The sequence below is a fragment of the Cydia pomonella genome, chromosome 6, assembly GCF_033807575.1.
Source record: "Cydia pomonella isolate Wapato2018A chromosome 6, ilCydPomo1, whole genome shotgun sequence".
Classification (NCBI taxonomy): domain Eukaryota; kingdom Metazoa; phylum Arthropoda; class Insecta; order Lepidoptera; family Tortricidae; genus Cydia; species Cydia pomonella.
Window position 1 is genome coordinate 13,797,926 of NC_084708.1, and position 18,747 is coordinate 13,816,672.

At 36.9% G+C, this 18,747-nt stretch overlaps 1 protein-coding gene across 2 annotated transcripts in view; it reads left to right on the top strand.

The window, feature by feature from the left end:
- The window catches only part of LOC133519039 (band 4.1-like protein 4), a 92,231-nt gene that overhangs the window by 45,145 nt on the left and 28,339 nt on the right, over positions 1-18,747 (top strand). For both annotated transcript variants that reach the window (XM_061852906.1, XM_061852907.1), the window contains exons 3-5: positions 10,346-10,450; positions 10,925-11,046; positions 14,990-15,087. In XM_061852906.1, coding sequence (XP_061708890.1) covers positions 10,346-10,450; positions 10,925-11,046; positions 14,990-15,087 — 325 coding nt within the window. The remainder of the gene's footprint in view (positions 1-10,345; positions 10,451-10,924; positions 11,047-14,989; positions 15,088-18,747) is intronic.

An 18,747-nucleotide genomic window follows, 5' to 3' on the forward strand; every position in this document is an offset into this window, starting at 1 on the left:
CAGAATTTTTTTTTGACAAATGTAGTATTATTTTTATAGTAATAAAGGTTATTCATGAACCATCTCGTAATTTAAAAAAAAAACGGACTTTATCTCTAAATCATATGCCTTATATTTACAGATGTGTTAGGTTACAACTTGGTTCGTGAACGTGGTTTAGAAGCAACTTGAGACTGGGTGCGGAGTAAATTGCATCAATTTTTTTTACAATTTTGAGCGTTTATAGGAGAATATGTGGAGCGAGCATTATTCGACGTGTAGGTGTGGGTTCAACAAAAAGATCGCATGTCAATAGTTCTTTATTGTCGTTAAAATTCAATTAATAATCGCCTTTATCGACCATCAACTGTGTGGTCACTTTTTAATTGATTGACGTTGTCAGGTACAGTTTCACTACTCGCCGCCGCATTGTTCATAGCGCATTACTTATCCTATCGAATACAAGATGTCGCTGATTCCTGTAAACTTATGTTTTAAAAAAAAAGACGCTTTTCTCTATGACATATATTGTAGGAAAGGAAGGGTATTCCCTGTCGTACGTCAAAAAATCCAAGATGGTGCCCAAGCCCATGGACAAAAAAGTCTAGCAATAAAATCAACACTTGTCAAAATTTGACATTAGCAATCCACAGTCAGGTGACAATCAAATCAAACCGAACCACTTCGAGTTCAGAGCCATTTCAAACTATATAGTAGTAATAAACAAAGTTGATTTTTGTTTGATTATTTTTTCTATGAATGAGTTTTGATTGTTCCAAATGATAATATCCACAGTTGATAGAATCAACACTTGATACAATCAACATGCGATAGAATCAAGTGTTGATTTGATGTGGACGCGAAATTTGACAGTTGTGCATCTCGAATAAGGCCCCTGTTTTTGGTCGAAGAAATGTCATTGTTGACCGCTGACAGATTATTTCCATAAGGTATCCAGATCAAATTCATAACCGGTTATTACAATTAGTATAAGCCTCCTTGCTTGGGTTACATTGGAGCCTGGAGGGATTTTGTAAGGTCATATACTAAAATACTAAGTTGAAATTACTCGTAAATACGACTGCTGACCGCCGCGCTATATATTGGTCCAGACTCAATATCACTCAGGGTCACATTGGGCAAGCTTACATATATTGAGAACCGCACACGTTCATAAGTCATTATATACTCGTATCATTCTAGTTTGATACTATTGTACAGATATATAATCTTACACTAATCGATCGAGTTCCACAGTAAATTCAATGAGAGTGGTGTTGTGGTGACTAGGTGACGATAAATATAATGTATGGATACATATAAATACTTATGCACATAGAAAAAACCCATAACTCAGGATCAAGTCAAATATTTGGGATAAACACAAAAATAATAGGCAAATGCCCTTACCAGGATTTTAATAAGGAACCTCCTGCTCTGTACGCAGGGCAACTAGCGACTAGGAACCCGATGTATTTGATCTGTTAGCTGTCAACTAAGACGTTTCTGGACTATAAATTACTGTTTTTGGATAAGGAATAAAAATAAAAATTGAGTTATAGGTTAGGAGGCCATCAAAATAGTTTTCATATTGCATGAATAATAACGCATTCGTTTCATTTTAATGTACATATTTCATGAACAAGTGGAAGATCGTTTTTACTTTATTGCTGCCCTATCATATTTAATCCAGCTGTAAGAAATTACATTCAATGTACCTAGGTATTGTATTGTTTCCTTCCCCTACAAAGCCAAACTATCAAGCACGGGCGATAATCTTAGTGTTATATATTACAATTGAAAACAACTTCACTTCTCTGTGATGACTTCGATTACCGCTCCTAGTAGGAACGGCGAAAATTGGCCGGGGATTATTTCGAAATTCAACCTTCGCCACCTCGTCCCGGCGGACGCTGGCGGTATTTTCAATTTCCCTCGTATGAAACAACGCGTGAATTTTTTCTCGGATTCCCTTCCCTTACTTTTGAAGTGCAGCAGCTATTCCGAGACGAATTATTTGAAGTACACCCAGGGGCTCGAGGAAGGTCTTTTATATGCGAGGCTCGGGTCCAAGGTGCGGACGATGAATTCACTGAATCGTACGTCGACTCTATGAATATTAAATTCTATTTGGCTGGCATTGTCGCCGCGTGGTGAATGTGAGAGTGGCTGACTCCCGCCGCGCGCCCGCCGCCGCGAGCTTCACTATCGGCCAATTATACCAGCTGGCTCATCATCGCGCCCCGAGAGCGATTATTCCTTCTACTTGTTGAATGGCGTCCCATATCTAAAGCTTCCCTAACACTTTCCACTCCCACGTTGAAAACGTTGTTATAAGTTTTTCCAAAGCTGAGATAAGTTATGGCTCCAAAAACACCCTCGTCCGCCGAGGAATAATGGCCGCCTCGATCGACCTCACACACAATGTCTATTATCTCCAAAACTCCGACAAACTTGGAAACATAGAGCCACCGACTTCGAACGAATACCGACCAGTTACTCTGTCATAACCGTAAACAAGGACGGAATTTGTCCTAGAAATGCTTTTGTTTGGCATTCATGGATCCTCAACTTACACGTCAAACAAATTCCCCAGAAAATATATTGAGGCCAGACTCATCCAATTTGGGTAAAGTGAAAGCGACGAGAATGCGACATTTTATCCTAAATTGTATGGGTATTTTAGATAAATCGCCTTTCTTCCCTCAGTTTTCCATCTACAAAGGGACATTTGTCTTAAACGGATCTAACAAAAACTTTTCTCTTTTCACACATCCGATATCCAATAAAATATCGTGATTTGTTATTCACAACTCTCGGATAGTAGGTTTGTGGATTTAATTTCAGCCTCAAACCTCTTTGCGTTGATTTATAAGCTTAATAATCTATAATTATTTCACTCACCTTATCTCGCAGATGAAAAGGATGACTCACTAACGTGAACGGTCCGGGGCATCCGGCACTTCGTTTTCTATAGAAAACATCACGTGATCACCGATCACCTGTCATAGAAACCGAAGTGGCGGACGCCCCGGCCCGGACGCGGAACATTCTAACCTTAACTGTATTTTTAAATGTTTAGCAAAATAAGTATGAACAGGTAATTTAAAATCACCAAAATAGTGGAGCTTCATCGATTAGAGGTAAACGTTGAAATTGAAGAATAGCGGAACGTGTAATTGGCTGCGCTTATACTTTTATCATGTTTATTACCGAAGATTACAGACGGGGCGGACGATCGCTCTCAGCCGCGGCCGGCACCGCCCAAGAAATAGGTTATTCCAATAACTTGCCGACCTCAAGTCAGCTAATTTGATGGCAACATGTATAAGTAAGCATATTTGATACCAATTGAGATTTCATGGTTTGTCTGCAGCGAGCGTTCACCAGCGTTTGGTAAACATTGGGAATAAGACTGACTACGTAGACGGCATAATTATTTCAAAATTTGTGCGTCAGACCAACTAGTATAAGTGAACTTGGACCTCATAGAGTAGGCAATATGCATGCTCTAGGACGCACCAGCTGGTCCACGAATGCTCGCAAACGCTCAGGAAACGAAAGGGATTAACATCCCAGGATACTTAATCGTCCATACAAAAAGAAAAAACGTTTTTCCTCTTCTAAATATTCTCCATTCTCCATTATTTTTTAGTACGTTATTGAAACAATGAAAAATTAGGTTTATAGGTTTTCATTTTTTTCAAACTTTGCATAACAAAAAAAGGAAAACCTATAAACCTAGAATATATTATGCTGAAGTGATCGACGTCAAAATCAAAGTGATTTGTTAAGATTTAGTTAGTGGAAGACGTTTTCTCCCGAAATGGAATTTCATAGAAAAAATACCGTTATTTCCCTAGATTCGAAAAGCTATTCCCTCTTAAGTGCCTACTGTATAATATCTACAATATAATAGTGGTACAATTTGTGATTTAGAAGTAATAACCACATGACAGCATAGTAGCTACAACTTGATTCGAGCTTTCTAATGTAAGTTAAATTTATGGAAATTTAATTAAACGGTTGCCAGGAAATGTTGAATTAATTAAAAGTAAAAGTTAATTAATTTTTTGTCATGTTTCGCTGAGTGACTTTGACGAAAAAAGATATTCCTATTTATCCTTCGTGTAAACCAGGTCAGAGGCAATAAATACCTTAATAAAATTCGTCCTTATAGCTCAGAGAGCTTATGGTTTTAATGAGAATGCAAAAGATAATTTTGATTTTGTTACTGAATGGACTCCGTATGAACTATTAATGTTAGCTATATTTTGATTTGAGTAAGCTAATTGCTAGAAGTTTTAATGGAAAATAGATTGTAATTGATTGATTAATTTGGAGTCATAATTTGCTAACCGTTAGCTTTGTACTTTTGTACCTACAATAGGATAAGGTATATCTATACCTGTAATTGGTTTATGTAGCTTCAGATACCATATTTAAAAACTACAGTGAATTTAAGTTTTTTGTTCAAAACTTGTTCTTCGTTTGTTTTATAAGCTGGATCTATATTAACTATTACAAGCATAGATATACCTCTTGTCATTGTATGTGCAAAGTTTCATTACAATCCAACTCGTAGTTTTAAAATGAGACCGTAACTCCATTTGTATGGGAAGGTGAGATTCGGCCGAGCTTGCTGCGTAATGTTAAGACCTTGAAGTAGAAATTTCAGTAGTCAAAATCATTCTGAATCGACTATCAATTTGATTTAAGTACTTATAAGTAACACGGAAGCTTAATTAGCTTGTAACGTTTCTCTAAGCATTGGCTAAAAGCGTAAGAAAAAGGAAGCTATCTAGTTGTCAGACAAAAGCAAGGCAAATAAAGCTTTGTCGGACTTTTCTAGCAAAGCTGTTTTTATTTGACTCAAACACTAGAAGGAAAGGGAAGATAAGAAATTGCGCAGCAATTTATGAAGCGAGCCTAGTGTCGGCGACAACGCGATGGCTCGCCATTGTGCTGTATTGCAGGAGCAAATTGACTCTGCAGAGTTTCACGGTCTGCTGCATGGTACTGCAGCAACGACTACTTGTTTTTCATTGATGCCTTCCTTTAACTTCACTTCGCGTTCTAGTTTTTCTTTCAAATTACGGATTTTTCACCTCGCGCGTAGTTCTGAGTGCACCAATGCACAGGTTAAAATAAATACGCAAAACATTTACAGTTTCTACAGAATTCCATTAACTCAGATCAACCTAGCCCCAAACTAAGCAAAGTTTATATTAAGGGTACTAGGCGACGATATACATTCTTGTATAGATAAATTCATACTTATATACATAGAAAATACCCATATCTGAACACTTATTCGAATCCAGGACCATCAGCTTCACAGTCAAATTCACTACCCACTAGACCATACCGGTCATCAGATATTTATTTATTTTTATTTTATTTCTTCTGTAAAGTATATCATGTATTATTCGTTCTGTATTTGATTATTGAAATACTTTTGTCAAGCTTAAATAGCCTGTAGGTACGTAAACAAAATATTCGATTTCGTATTATAATAAAAGCATAAGTTGAAAACACAGACCTACCACCTGAAGTGTGCATCACGTATATGAACATCCCATGAGTGCGACGTAATTTATAAATAGAAAAATATAAATCAATCGGGAAGAAAACTATACTAAAGCGTTGCAGTCAGAATAGTGTTATGATCTGTGCTGGATTGCAGCGTAACAGGACCAAATAATTCAAGCAATTACCCGTAAAAAGGTAAAATTAAATTATGCTAATCTGGGCGAAATTTTTCATACAATATTTTGTTGAATTGTGTGTGTGTAAACAAGTTTTTAATATTTTTTTCATTTAAGTCAATGTATTTCTTGGAGGAACCATCGCGGCGGTGCCCACCACCAGACATATATGTGCCAGTGTCGGAGCATTTACCACCCGGCCACAAAGAACCATGGCCCATCTGGAAGGCGATGAACAGGCTCAGGTCTCAGGTTGGCCGTTGTAAACAGAGCATGGTCGAATGGGGACTGCTTCGTGGCCACTCTATTCAATGTGCTTGCGACACTGCACCACAAACCATGGCGCACCTGCTGAATTGCCCCGCGTGCCCGCACTCGTGCTCTGAATCTGACCTGAGAGATGCCACGGTCCGGGCTGTCAGTACCGCTGCTTTCTGGGCATCCACTGTTTAGGGGAACCTCGACACGAGAGAAGAATTTAAGTCAATAATCAAGAATATTTTCTGTAAAAACCTAAATTGTTACATTATGCTAGGGCTGAAAAAATGATAATATGACTAGTCGATATATATATATAAAAATAAAACTATCAATTCACTAAAATTATTATATAACTTTCATATCCGACTTAAAATAACAACTATTGTTGTACTTTTTCAGACGCATATGTTTAGCGGTAAATTTCAACTACGATGCTTGATTTATTTCCTGGGAAGTATTGCAGGACCTGACATACAGTTAGCCTCAAATAGATAGTGACAGTCAAAGTGGCCAAATATATCGAGGCATATCATTCCATGGTAACAAAAGTGTGTTGCTATGCTATGTATAATTAATATGACATCGCTATTTTTGATCTCACATTGACAATTTACGCACACACATTTCATTTTTGGTCGCACTTATGAACAGTCTTTCATAGTTATCAGGTTCTGTGATTGGAACTATATATAAATATTACAAATATTACAAACTGTTAGAAATAAGTACCTAATTAATTCGAAAAACTGTGACAGTATTTGATGCTATTTGAAAGTTTATTGTCACTACAATTCCAAATATGTAGGTTCCAATCAAACCTACTTCATAAAGTATGAAGTAGGTGTATATGTAGGAATTATATTAACTACACTTACGTATATAATATTTAACGATTTTAATATACTTAGCTTTACTCCTAGCATTTTATGAAAATTTGAATATCCTTGGTCGTCTTCGTCTGCCTATTTATAAATTGACTAATTAATGAAGTGAAGCGAATAAAGCATTTCATAAATTAACTGTATTAAATCCCAGCAAATTACATCGAAATCGCTCTCAATTTCTACGTTCAACTGAGAGAATTCAGAATTTATTTTATTTTCGAATGTTTATTTACCTTTCAGCTTCAGACGCTATCTTTATAATTTTGCTTTCACAATTTTCCTGACATTAGAATTGGAAACATTGAGGTTAAATTTTTATGCAAATCCAAACATTTGTACAGATGCGGAAACAAAAGTAGCCCGGCTTATCTCCGCGACACAGATGCCAGCGCACTCGTATACTGACCAAGACTGCTTCTGGGAAACATAACTAACTTGTTTAACGTTTCTCGTCATATGATAAGCTGATTTAATTGCTTCAATTTACTCTGATTATCTCAACTTGATTCCAGGTTGAGAAAATGCTTGTAGACGCAGAAGGTATAAAGTAATAGGTGTATGTAGCATGTAATGTATGTTGCTGGCAGTGAGCGGCCGGAGGCCGAGCGCCCGCGGGAGGTGGATCGCGTGCACCGACGCACATACCGCGACTGCCGGCACTTTTTAAAATCGTTTGTTATTTTTCGACCCGAACGTACGTTGGGAGCAAACGCGCTCTGTTATTAAATCATTTATTATTCAACCCAACGAACTGTTTCGCAATTTTCCCACAAACTCGGAGGCTTATGTACAAGCAAATACAGCTCTTCTGCGGATACCTACTTTTGCTGCATCTACTATTATTGTTGCGTTTCCATACTGTGGATGTGAAGTGAGCTTGGCTTAATTATGTACCTATTCCGGTACACTTAGCTAGGCACTTGTCGCATAGCAAAAATCTCTGAAATGAAATTACGTGCACACTGCAATAAATCTAGAAGTTAATTAAGTTAATCATTAAAATTATACGTATTAACTTTTCTTTTACTTTGCTGGAGTCTATAATGTCTCCATTCATTTCCATCTGTTTATCACCCCACTTGCAAAATACCCATGTAATAAATAAAAGTAAAACTTACATGGAATGCCTTTACTTAATATATTTAGTAACTTATTCGTATACCTACGTATTTTAGCATTGCTTGATTGATATTAAAGGAACCTTCACTAAGATAGTTAGTTGTAACTACCAGGTATCGGTTGAGCACAAATACCTTCCATATAATTTTCCCATATCAGGTCATCGCCCTGATCTTTCAAAAAGCACGAACATTAATTTTAGAAGAAACAAAAGGCAGTTAGTAATTTCGCGGTCCGTTTTTATAGTAATTCTAGAGTAGTTATCGCGTCATGGGCACAGCTTGCCGAGCATTCCAACTGGTTTGTCGGCAAGCGAGTCGAATTCTTAGATGAACCAATACAACTTAGCTCCAAGACCGGTATTAATTTGCAAACAAAAAGGGGTGCCTATACTGGGTGTCCTCACTCCTCAGCCTTGCCCGTACTTGATTGGAATGGCAATGTTGCGCGCGCACGCATCGCACGCGAGCGCGCGCGTGAGACCAACCCGCTCATTATAGTGGATATCACTACTGGTCTTACTGGTCCAGCCGTTGGCATCGCGTGCGAATTACCCTAATTGTGGAAAGCCAGGCTTCGGAAATGCAAATTGGAGATAGTTACGTGCCAATACCGTGGGATATTAATATTCGGCTCTCGTGCATCTTCGCTTTCTAATGCTTAACAAAATCGATGAGCTTTTGAACAACATTTTTTAATGTAAATTGAAAATGCTCGTAGTAGTATACCTATCAGTCACATTCGACACCAGTTGCACTGAATTCTCTGTGAACGGAAACCCTTGATCATTTCTATTGAAAAGTTTATCAGCATAGGATATCTTGACTATAAATTTGTTGCGATAGTGATACCTATCTATGTATATTAATTCTATTCGACTAGTGGCTATTTTTTCTAATTTTTGTTTTTTTTTTTTTTCAACGTAGAATATAGGGAATCAATAAGGTTACACTTATATGACTGTACTTTAAGAAATGATACAGATTCCAGAAGAATTATGTAGAACCCAAAAACGGTAACATTTAGAGTTTTAGACTAAGTAACGAATGTACCCCATATGCTAAAGTGTTCAAGGCAGGAGCTTTATATGTAAGTAGTACTTGCGCAGTGTGAAAGAATAGGGAGAGATTAGTAAGCATTTTACCGTTATCATATTTTATTATTTTATCCTGAAAGTTACATAACTAAGCAGTAATGAAAACAGAAACGCCAGAGTTAACCCAAGAGTAACGAAGATTCCGTTCCAGACGTTTAAATTTATGACTTCAAACGTAAAGTTATTTGAAGAAACAACAGAGAAATGGAATTGCGAACAGTTAGTAGGTATTCAGTTGAGGGAACAGTTCCGAGACTTTTGTACCGCCCCGAGCAGATATAAATCTCTTGTTAGAAAATTACCCAAGAACAAACGACTCTTCTAGTACCTCATTACTCGGCTTTAAAACCGTTTAGTTACCATGGTATTTGTACCTATTAATGATATTTACAATTATTTATATGATTACGTTATTGAATAATATAATACTTATATGAAGCAGTGTTGGCCGAACGCTAACTAGAATTGACCATTAACCATTATAAATTGAACCGTAACCGTAACGGACGGTTACAGTTTACGGTTCAATTTGTAATGGTTAATGGTAAATTCTAGTGAACGTTCGGCCAACACTGATATGAATTTGAAAATAAAAATGCCATCAAAAAAAGTCTCGCAACTCAGTTCTTCTACCGTAAAAAGTAATGAGATCAATGTAATACCAAGTCGGTTAATTTATTCAGTCCCTACTTAAGGGACCTTCTGTCTTAAATTATTACGTTATTAGCTAACCTTACAACATCTTATAGTAACCATATCAATATTATAAATCTTTTGTTTTAAATAAATATATTGACTTGGCATGCCGCTTTTTTGCTCGACTTGGCAGGGGCACTGCCGTGCCCCCAGATAAAAATATCCGCTTGGAGTAGATACCTACTAAAAGATATTTTATCTCAAGGATTATAATCGAATATCGGACTGGTACGTCAAATCAGTTTTCTAAGCGTCAAAATGTTTCATCGTCAATATGAAGCCAATTAGCAATTATTCCAATTAACACGTAAGGTTGAACTGTTAGTGTAAATTGTATGCTACAAATAAATTGAAATTAAAGTTTAATGTTAGACAAGAAAATTTACTCCTAACTGTTGGCTTAGCACAGGAGCGGCACGATAGTATCTCGCGGGCTAGACTGCCCTTCCCTCTCTAATAAACACAGAAACAGGCTGGGTAGTCTATCTAGGCGAAATACCGTCGCCCCGCTCCTATATGCTAAGTCAGCTTAGAGCTTTATTTGACTAGTTTTAACTCGGTTTCATAAACGTCCATGTGATACAGTGTTATTTTTATTACAGGATAACAGTACGGGGCAAGCACTCCTGGACGTAGTTTTCCGGCATCTAGACCTCCTGGAAACAGCCTACTTTGGGCTGCGATACGTTGACCAGGACAATCAAACTGTAAGTTGAAAGTTTGTTGAAAGAAATTATGATAGTATTTAAAATAAACGATAAACTTGCTGACATGTCTTTTTAACTAGTGCAAAAATTATATGATTATCTCTTTTTTTAAAGCGATGAAGAACAAGGGTGCCTAGCCAACGTGCCAATCGTTTACGCTCCGTAGCGTAGTCATCTCTCCGTATCACTCTTTCATATTAGTGCGACAGAGGCATTTCGTTCCCTACAGAGCGTAAACGATTGGCTGGTTGGCTAGGCACCCAGGTCTGTAAAGGAACCAGTGAGAAGTTGTGAAATAAACTTGTTACTTGGTACCTACTCGTTGAAAGTGGTAATCAGGAATGCCAATACTCAAAAGGATATCAAAATTTTTAAGCTTATAAAGCTAAAGTTTTTGATATTATTATATAAGAAGAGGTAATTACGAGTAGCATAACAATATCGGCGTAAACTAACGCATTGTGTTGTGTACAGCACTGGTTGGACGTCGGGAAGCGCCTGCGTCGGCAGTTGCGCGGTTCTGACCCGCACACCTTCTACTTCGGAGTCAAGTTCTACGCCGCTGACCCTTGCAAGCTACTGGAGGAAATCACGAGGTATCTGGAGGAGTTTTTATATCATCATAAATATATAAATAATTAATTATAATTATCTTTATCTAGGTTGACCATTCTGAAATGCGACCGCTGACAACATAACAATAATAACTGTCCCAATGCCTGCTGTGACCGGTTCATAGATGTCTTGTTGCGCCTGTGAACGAGTTCCAGCAGGCGTTCTACAAAACATTAAAGGTCTCTAAGGGGTCTCTAAGTGTTGGATCTATATCCCCACGCAACCCTATCAAAAGACTGGGATAGGCCCGTGAAATTCAAGGAGATACAAATAATGACTGTAAATGTTATTTTAGTGATCTTAACTTCCATTATGTACATTAGTTTTACGTGAATTTATATTATTAAGCATATATATTAAAAAAAGCTAGCTATATGCGTCAACCCTTTCAACTTTTCCGCCCACATGCTCGTTAAGCCCCCAAATGCCCACATTACGCCCACAATATTAAAATGTAAGTATGTTGCCTACCAGCCAATTATTTACTGGCCTAGCTTCAAATTATTTGTATTCAGAGAAACCAAAGAAATGAAGAAATTATTTGTAGAAGAGATTGTGAAAAACTTTTAAGGTAATTAATAGTAAATATTAATTTTGGTATTGCATTTCTTCTCGCGGTCTAAGCGTTCGTCCACTATTGTCTTCACGTTTTGAAAGAACAACAGCCAGCCTAGCCAAGGTGACAATCGCTATCGCTCCGACAACGAATCGCTTTGTGTCTCTCTATCACTCTTCCATATAAGTGGGACAGTAACAGTTGCGTTTTGATCGCTACGGACCGTAAGCGATTTGCACGTTGGCTACGCGGCCAGTTTTGACATTTATTTATCAGCTACTTAGTTCAAAAGGTTCATACTCGTATTATTTTATTGCACGAATAAGATTCTTTTGTCCATTATTAATTAACGAACGAGAACGCAATGCGGTTCCTACCCAAAATATAGCATAATGGAATACCTACATTTACGCATTTTTGACGTGGCGTAGGTAAAGATTTAATTAAAAATTCTACATTGCTCTTATTCGCTTACGATTATTTTATGTTTGCATAAAAAAAGATGTTTTGTTTTCTTATACTTAACTGTAAGCGTCGATGTAAAACCAGTTTGCCGAGCCGTCTTGTACCACTGACCTTATCCCGTATAGTGCGTAATATATTTCGGTTATTATAAAACGGCCCGCCGAAACCGCTAACTGTGCTTTTGAATAATAAATGATCGGAGTAGTTACATTAATAATGAATGCGGCAGCTATATTTGTTTTACCTTTCGAAGTGCTTTCCATTTATGTACAAATAAAATGTACACATGTTACCGGTTTATCGTGTAATTGTTTATATATTTAATAAGATGCACTTATTTAATCTGCCTATATAAATAATTAAACCAGATAAACTATTTTTAATTCACATTGTGTTATATCATGTATATAATACATGGACACATTAAACATCTATAGTAGTTGCAGTAATGTTGTTTATTAAATTCTTATTTTGTCTTAGGTTGACCAGAAAATATAACGAGATTTTACAAATGCCAATTTACCTAACACATTCGTACGAGGAATTATTCGTACGCTGATAATAATATGAGGCAGACCGGCTGCGATCGAAACTATAAAAGACATCTGCGCTTCACGCTACTCAGCACTTTGCCATCACCTCGGACCCTCAGTTATTATTAAAACTATATACTTCGTGTTATTCCGAAAGGTCACTACTATGAACTGTGTCCTTAGGGAAAACTCTTATTTTGTCTCCAAATGTTAGTAGTCGCTGGCTCCATACCAAAATTTAGGTTAGTAGACTTAAATAAATAAATAAAAAGCAAAAACATTATTTATGAAAAGTATAAATGAATGATTTTTTTATTGCGTTTATGGTAATTCCAGTTACAATATCAGGTACAATTGCATATAACAAAGTAGTTCCACTGATCACTACCTTTACAGGTATACACCTCGTGTTGTGCTTGTGTTGTAATAACATACAAGTTAAAAATAGCGTCACTTTTTTATTGTGTAATTCTATTCGAGTGAGAGTTTTCACTGATAACATACTTACGAACACTCGTAATCATGACTCTCGAACCATTAACTCTATCGGTAGAGCAACCAAATGTAAGCAGACATTGAGTAGTGTGACGTGGGACGTGGGCTCACTGAATCCATAAACCAAACAGTTAGAGCCAGATAGATAGCGAACACGAAAGAGGGATCGCTCCCACGTCCACATACGTAGCTCTGCTTAGGAATTACGTCATGGGAAAACCACGCATGACCACTTTACTGTTACGCTTCGCAAGAACCATGAACCATGAGCCACATACGTTCTTGACAATTATAAATAGTTAGATACTAACTAAAAATGTACGATAAATCTATTGAAATATATTTTGTTTGGTAGCAATCAGTCAAGCAACGACAATCTTTTGGAAGTAACGATTTTAAAATACGAAATTACGAGTACAGTATCAATTTTAAGGAGTGGTTATTTCTATTGTGTTTCACTACTTACTCCGTTGGCTCAGCGACCCAAAATGAGACTTGGCCTCCGACACAAGACGGCGCCACTTTTCTCGATCCTGTGCGAGTTCTCGCCAATTTTTGACTCGAAGTTTGCGCAAATCCGCCTCCACCAATTCGCTCCAACAATACCTGGGACGTCCGGTAGGTCGTCCTCCTGCTAGGCGACCCAGGTACGCTCTTTTCACGTTCCGAACTTCATATATTCTCTCAAGTTGGCCCAACCAACGACGTCTGTGAGCTTGACTTCCATGATGTTAGGTTAGGCCACTAACTCAGAAACAAAATTCCGTTCGTTTTTTTTTATATACGTTTGCGACGTGTGAATAATACAGTAACACCTACACTGTTTTTAACAATGGCAAGAAATATCTCATTAATATATAAAACTTATACCTAAGCAAGTTGATTAAGTGCACACTTGAAACACAAAAGTGCATTCTACTTTAACTACCGTAGGTTTATTGGTGACTGCAAAATTTTATGACATAAAGTACAATGCGGGTGCGCAATAACTTGTGAGCCTCGTAAAGTCCCGCACAACAAAGGCTTAATAGAAACGCCAAATAAAAAAACTCCTCTAATTGAATTCTATAATAATGCATAAAACGGAGTTTCCGTTTTAATTTGTCGTTAGGACGTGGACTGTTAATTTCTTTTTCTCATTTGTATTTTTTAAGGCAGGGTTCTAATTTTTGGTTTCCCTTTTACCTCGAAAGTTTTACTCTCAACAATGGCACAATTGAAGGCAGTTAAGTGGAATATTTGAAAGTATTCATTATACTTTATTTCGACGTAGGCCTGCTACGGGAATTGAAATGTTTTATTAAAATTTCGTTATTACGACGTCCGCCGCCTCCTGTTACGGCGGTGCTGCACGAGGAAACATCTTCCTGTAGATACTTTAGATAAGAGCCACATTTAAAGCTCGAGTATTTTTACAGTAATGCTCTTTTAATATTTAATCTCGCATTAAGGGCTGTATTCCCTTAGATCTTTTTTTACTAAGCGCAATACCAGAAGGAGAAAAATGAGTTACAAATGAATTCTATTTCTCATTTAATTATCTCGAGGTAACTTTAACAAGCATTCCAAGCGTAACTTTCTATGCATTTTTCTTTAAGGAAAATCGTATTTAATTTTCTTATTACTTCTACCCTTTCATTTATAAATGGCAGCCGTAGGTAGGTACTATTTACTAGACTGTCGAAAAAAGAGGGTGACAATTTGTATTATTAGGTGAGTTCTCTAGCCCAGCATTCAACCATTTCATGTGTCCTAAGTTCATAGTGACAATAAGCTTAAAATTAAGTGTAATAATATTTATGTTAGGTTAAAAGGTTTATGTCTTGTCAAAACAAATAACATTCGTTATGTAATGTACGAGTGTGTGTTGCTCAGGTACCAGTTGTTCCTGCAAGTGAAGCAAGACGTGCTCCGCGGCCGGCTGCCCGTCAACTTCGACCTCGCCGCCGAGCTGGCAGCCTTTGTGCTACAATGTGAGTACTATTACACTTATATCATTTATCATCCAATTCCTCAAGTAATATAAAATACATGTTGTAACCTGGGGGACTAGCCAAGTGAAATTGGTTTAATTAAAGAAAACTTCCATCCAAACTCTTAAATCTCAAGTGACTTTTCGTTCGACTTTATCGTCCCGATATATATACATATATTTATAAAAAAGAATGATAAATGATTTTCATTGTGGTTACGGTCCCTGGACCACTACCTACTATCTATTTATTTATTTATTTAATCTTTATTGCACATAAGAAAACACACTGTACAATAGGCGAACTTAATGCCGTAAGGCATTCTCTACCAGTCAACCTGTAGGCAAAGCAGATAAGTTGTAGGCAGTGCAAAAACATAGGTATAGGTGATACAATTGATACATGTACGAACACAATACATTCATAAAAAAAACACATACATAAACATACATATATATTAATAATATTGATACAAATACATATACTTACATATACATACCTATATATATATATATATATATATATATATGACATCAGATGAACTTACAAAGCAGAAACATTAAGATTTTCCAGTACTGCCAGCAAAGTGCTCACTTAAGGATTTTTTAAAAGCAAACCTGTTCGGACACTGTCTAATTTTGACAGGGAGACTATTCCAAAGGCGAGCTGCCTGAATAGAGAAAGAATCGGACATGTAACCAGTTCGGTGAGATGGTATAGACAGAGATAGATTGCCAGAAGAGCGAAGCTGACGGACACGAGAGACACCATAGTAGTGGAAGAAAGATTTTAGATATTCGGGGGACTGAGGGTCGTTAAGAACAGAAAAGAGGGTGCAGAGCATGCGAATGTTGCGCCGAATACGAATGGGAAACCAGCCAAGTTTTAAGCGGAATGAGGAGACATGATCGTATTTGCGGAGACAGAAAACAAAACGGATACAATTATTCATTAAACGATCTAATTTGTCCAAGAGCTCCTCATTTAAGTCCGGATAACACACATCGCCATAGTCGATTATTGGTAGGATTAAAGTTTGTACTAATAATATTTTGGTTTTAATAGGTAAAAAGTGTTTAAGTCTGTTGAGAGCATGAAGAGAACCAGTAACTTTGCGGCTTATTTCAGCTATCTGTGTCCTCCAGCTCAGGGTACTATCGATATAGACACCCAAGTCTTTTACACTTTGGCTGTAGGGAATAGGCGTGCCACTAAAGTATACAGGAGGTATAAATTCGAGTTTAAGGAGCTGTCGGGCGCCGCCTATGACAATGGCCTGACACTTGGAGGGGTTAACGAATAGACCGAACTTCTGAGACCAATGTTGGATGTGTATAAGATCCAGATTTAACTTATCAATGGTGGCAGTAAGGTCAGCAATGTTACACCGGTCATAGAGTTGCAGGTCGTCGGCGTAGAGATGGTACTATGTTGAAAACTAAAAGGAAAAATGTTTTTAAATTTGGAATATTATGGTTCTTTTCTCTTGCTAATTCCCATTTACACGACGCGAGAACTTGCAAACAATATTCGATACATTGCTAACTACAGAAAACAATGAATTCAGTCCGATCTACTAAGTACTGCAATTTAACAAAAATCGCATGCAAATTCTTGATGCGTCTAAATGGGGCTTTACAATTGCAATAACAAATTGTTACCTTAAGTACTTAAGCTCGTTGTAACCAAAGAGTAAAGTGTTCTAACTTCTCATAAAGTATTGTATGATGATCACCATATAGATAGCTGTCAGTAAAAAAAGTTTAATTAACTATCACGCGTTGCCGTTAAATACAGCTTGTTAGGTAGGTATTTTTAGTTCATATATGCTTTCCAATGACCTATTTGGCATTGCTACGTAATTTAACTCGAGTAGAAAGTAGGTACGAGATACGCAAAACAAAATAGGAAACAACATTCAATTTTGCAATAACGTCAGAAACGGAAGCGAAAACACTGTTATTGGCCAAACTCTCTCGAAACTCTACACGGCACATTCCCGACAATACCCATTTGTTTTTCACACAGAATAAGTAAAGGGTTGTTTCTCCTTTGTGACCAATAAGCGAAATGGACTAAAGTCATAATAGTACCCACTCAAGGCGTGTAAAAATCCTGGTGTGAATTAGAGTTCCCTGGGCGCGAGGAGTGCCCGTATAAAGACGTGGGCCGTGCTCGGGTTACAAAGCGCTCTCGGTCAGTAATATGCCGATTCTTCGGATAGGGTTATCAGGTACGAATTTGTGAAATCCTGGTTAAATTCAATAGTGTTTGTATAACATTTTGTAATTTTTGCTACTTTGCAACTACATTGCGCTTAGCCGAGTTGATTTGTTTTTACTTTTAGGGAAGTATGTGACGTTCCCGGTAAATAGAGTCGGAATTTAGAGAATTCGAATGCTCTTATTTTGATTAGTTCAATCAATGATAGTTATTGAGTTAATTCTAAAGTTCAATGACATTTTTTTTAAGAAAATCAAAGGGAAAAAATATATAATACGGATCGAAAAAAGAGGCGTTTTTGATACGCATTTTTGACGTTACTCTAGTTAAGCACGTAGAGAGAAAATTCTACTCTACATTGTTCGCAATCGTTTAAACGATTCTTTTATTTTTATACCTATAAAAAGATTAACAAGTAAAAAAAATACCATACATAATTCTTCTTTCAAAGTCCTACGCTTGGCTAACAAACACCGCAAAGTTTAATAACATCAATGTAAAAAAGCGGCCAAGTGCGAGTCGGACTCACCCATGAAGGGTTCCGTACCATTTATGACGTATTAAAAAAAACTACTTACTAGATCTCGTTCTAACCAATTTTCGGTGGAATTTTGCATGGTAATGTATATCATATATTTTTTTTAGATTTTTCATTCTGTTATTTTAGAAGTTACAGGGGGGGGGGACACATTTTTTCACTTTGGAAGTGTCTCTCGCGCAAACTATTCAGTTTAGAAAAAAATGATATTAGAAACCTAAATATATAATTTTTAAAGACCTATCCATAGATACCCCACACGTATGGGCTTGATGAAAAAAGATTTTTTGAGTTTCAGTTCTAAGTATGGGGAACGCCAAATATTTTTTTATTTTTATTTTTGTGTAAAAATCTTAATGCGGTTCATAGAATACATCTACTTACCAAGTTTCAACAGTATAACTCTTATAATTTCGGAAAAAAGTGGCTGTCACATAAACGGACAGACAGACGGATATGACGAATCTATAAGGGTTCCGTTTTTTGCCATTTGGCTACGGAACCCTAAAAATATTATTTCTGTATTCGGTACGCTTCCTTGATAACATTTTTATACAATCCAGAAGTCTGGTAACCCTTACTCCGAGCTCCAGTGTCGACACCCGTCGTTTACCATTTCACGTAAAAGCACAACTATTTTACTAACCTGATTGTGCAGCTCTCGTTGTAAGTGGAAAACTACTCCATTTGCTTTGAGAAATGTGATCTATTGTTGTGGATTTTACGTGCACTGCTCACGGAGGAATTAGTAAATTAATCGTGATTTATAGAACCTCCTTAATTTATGTTATTATCACGCACAAACCATGCTTAGAATTTCTATTTGTTTTAGTAAGTAGCTATTAAACTTATTTACATTAAATTGTTATAAAATAATTTGTCTCGTCACAATGGAGGGT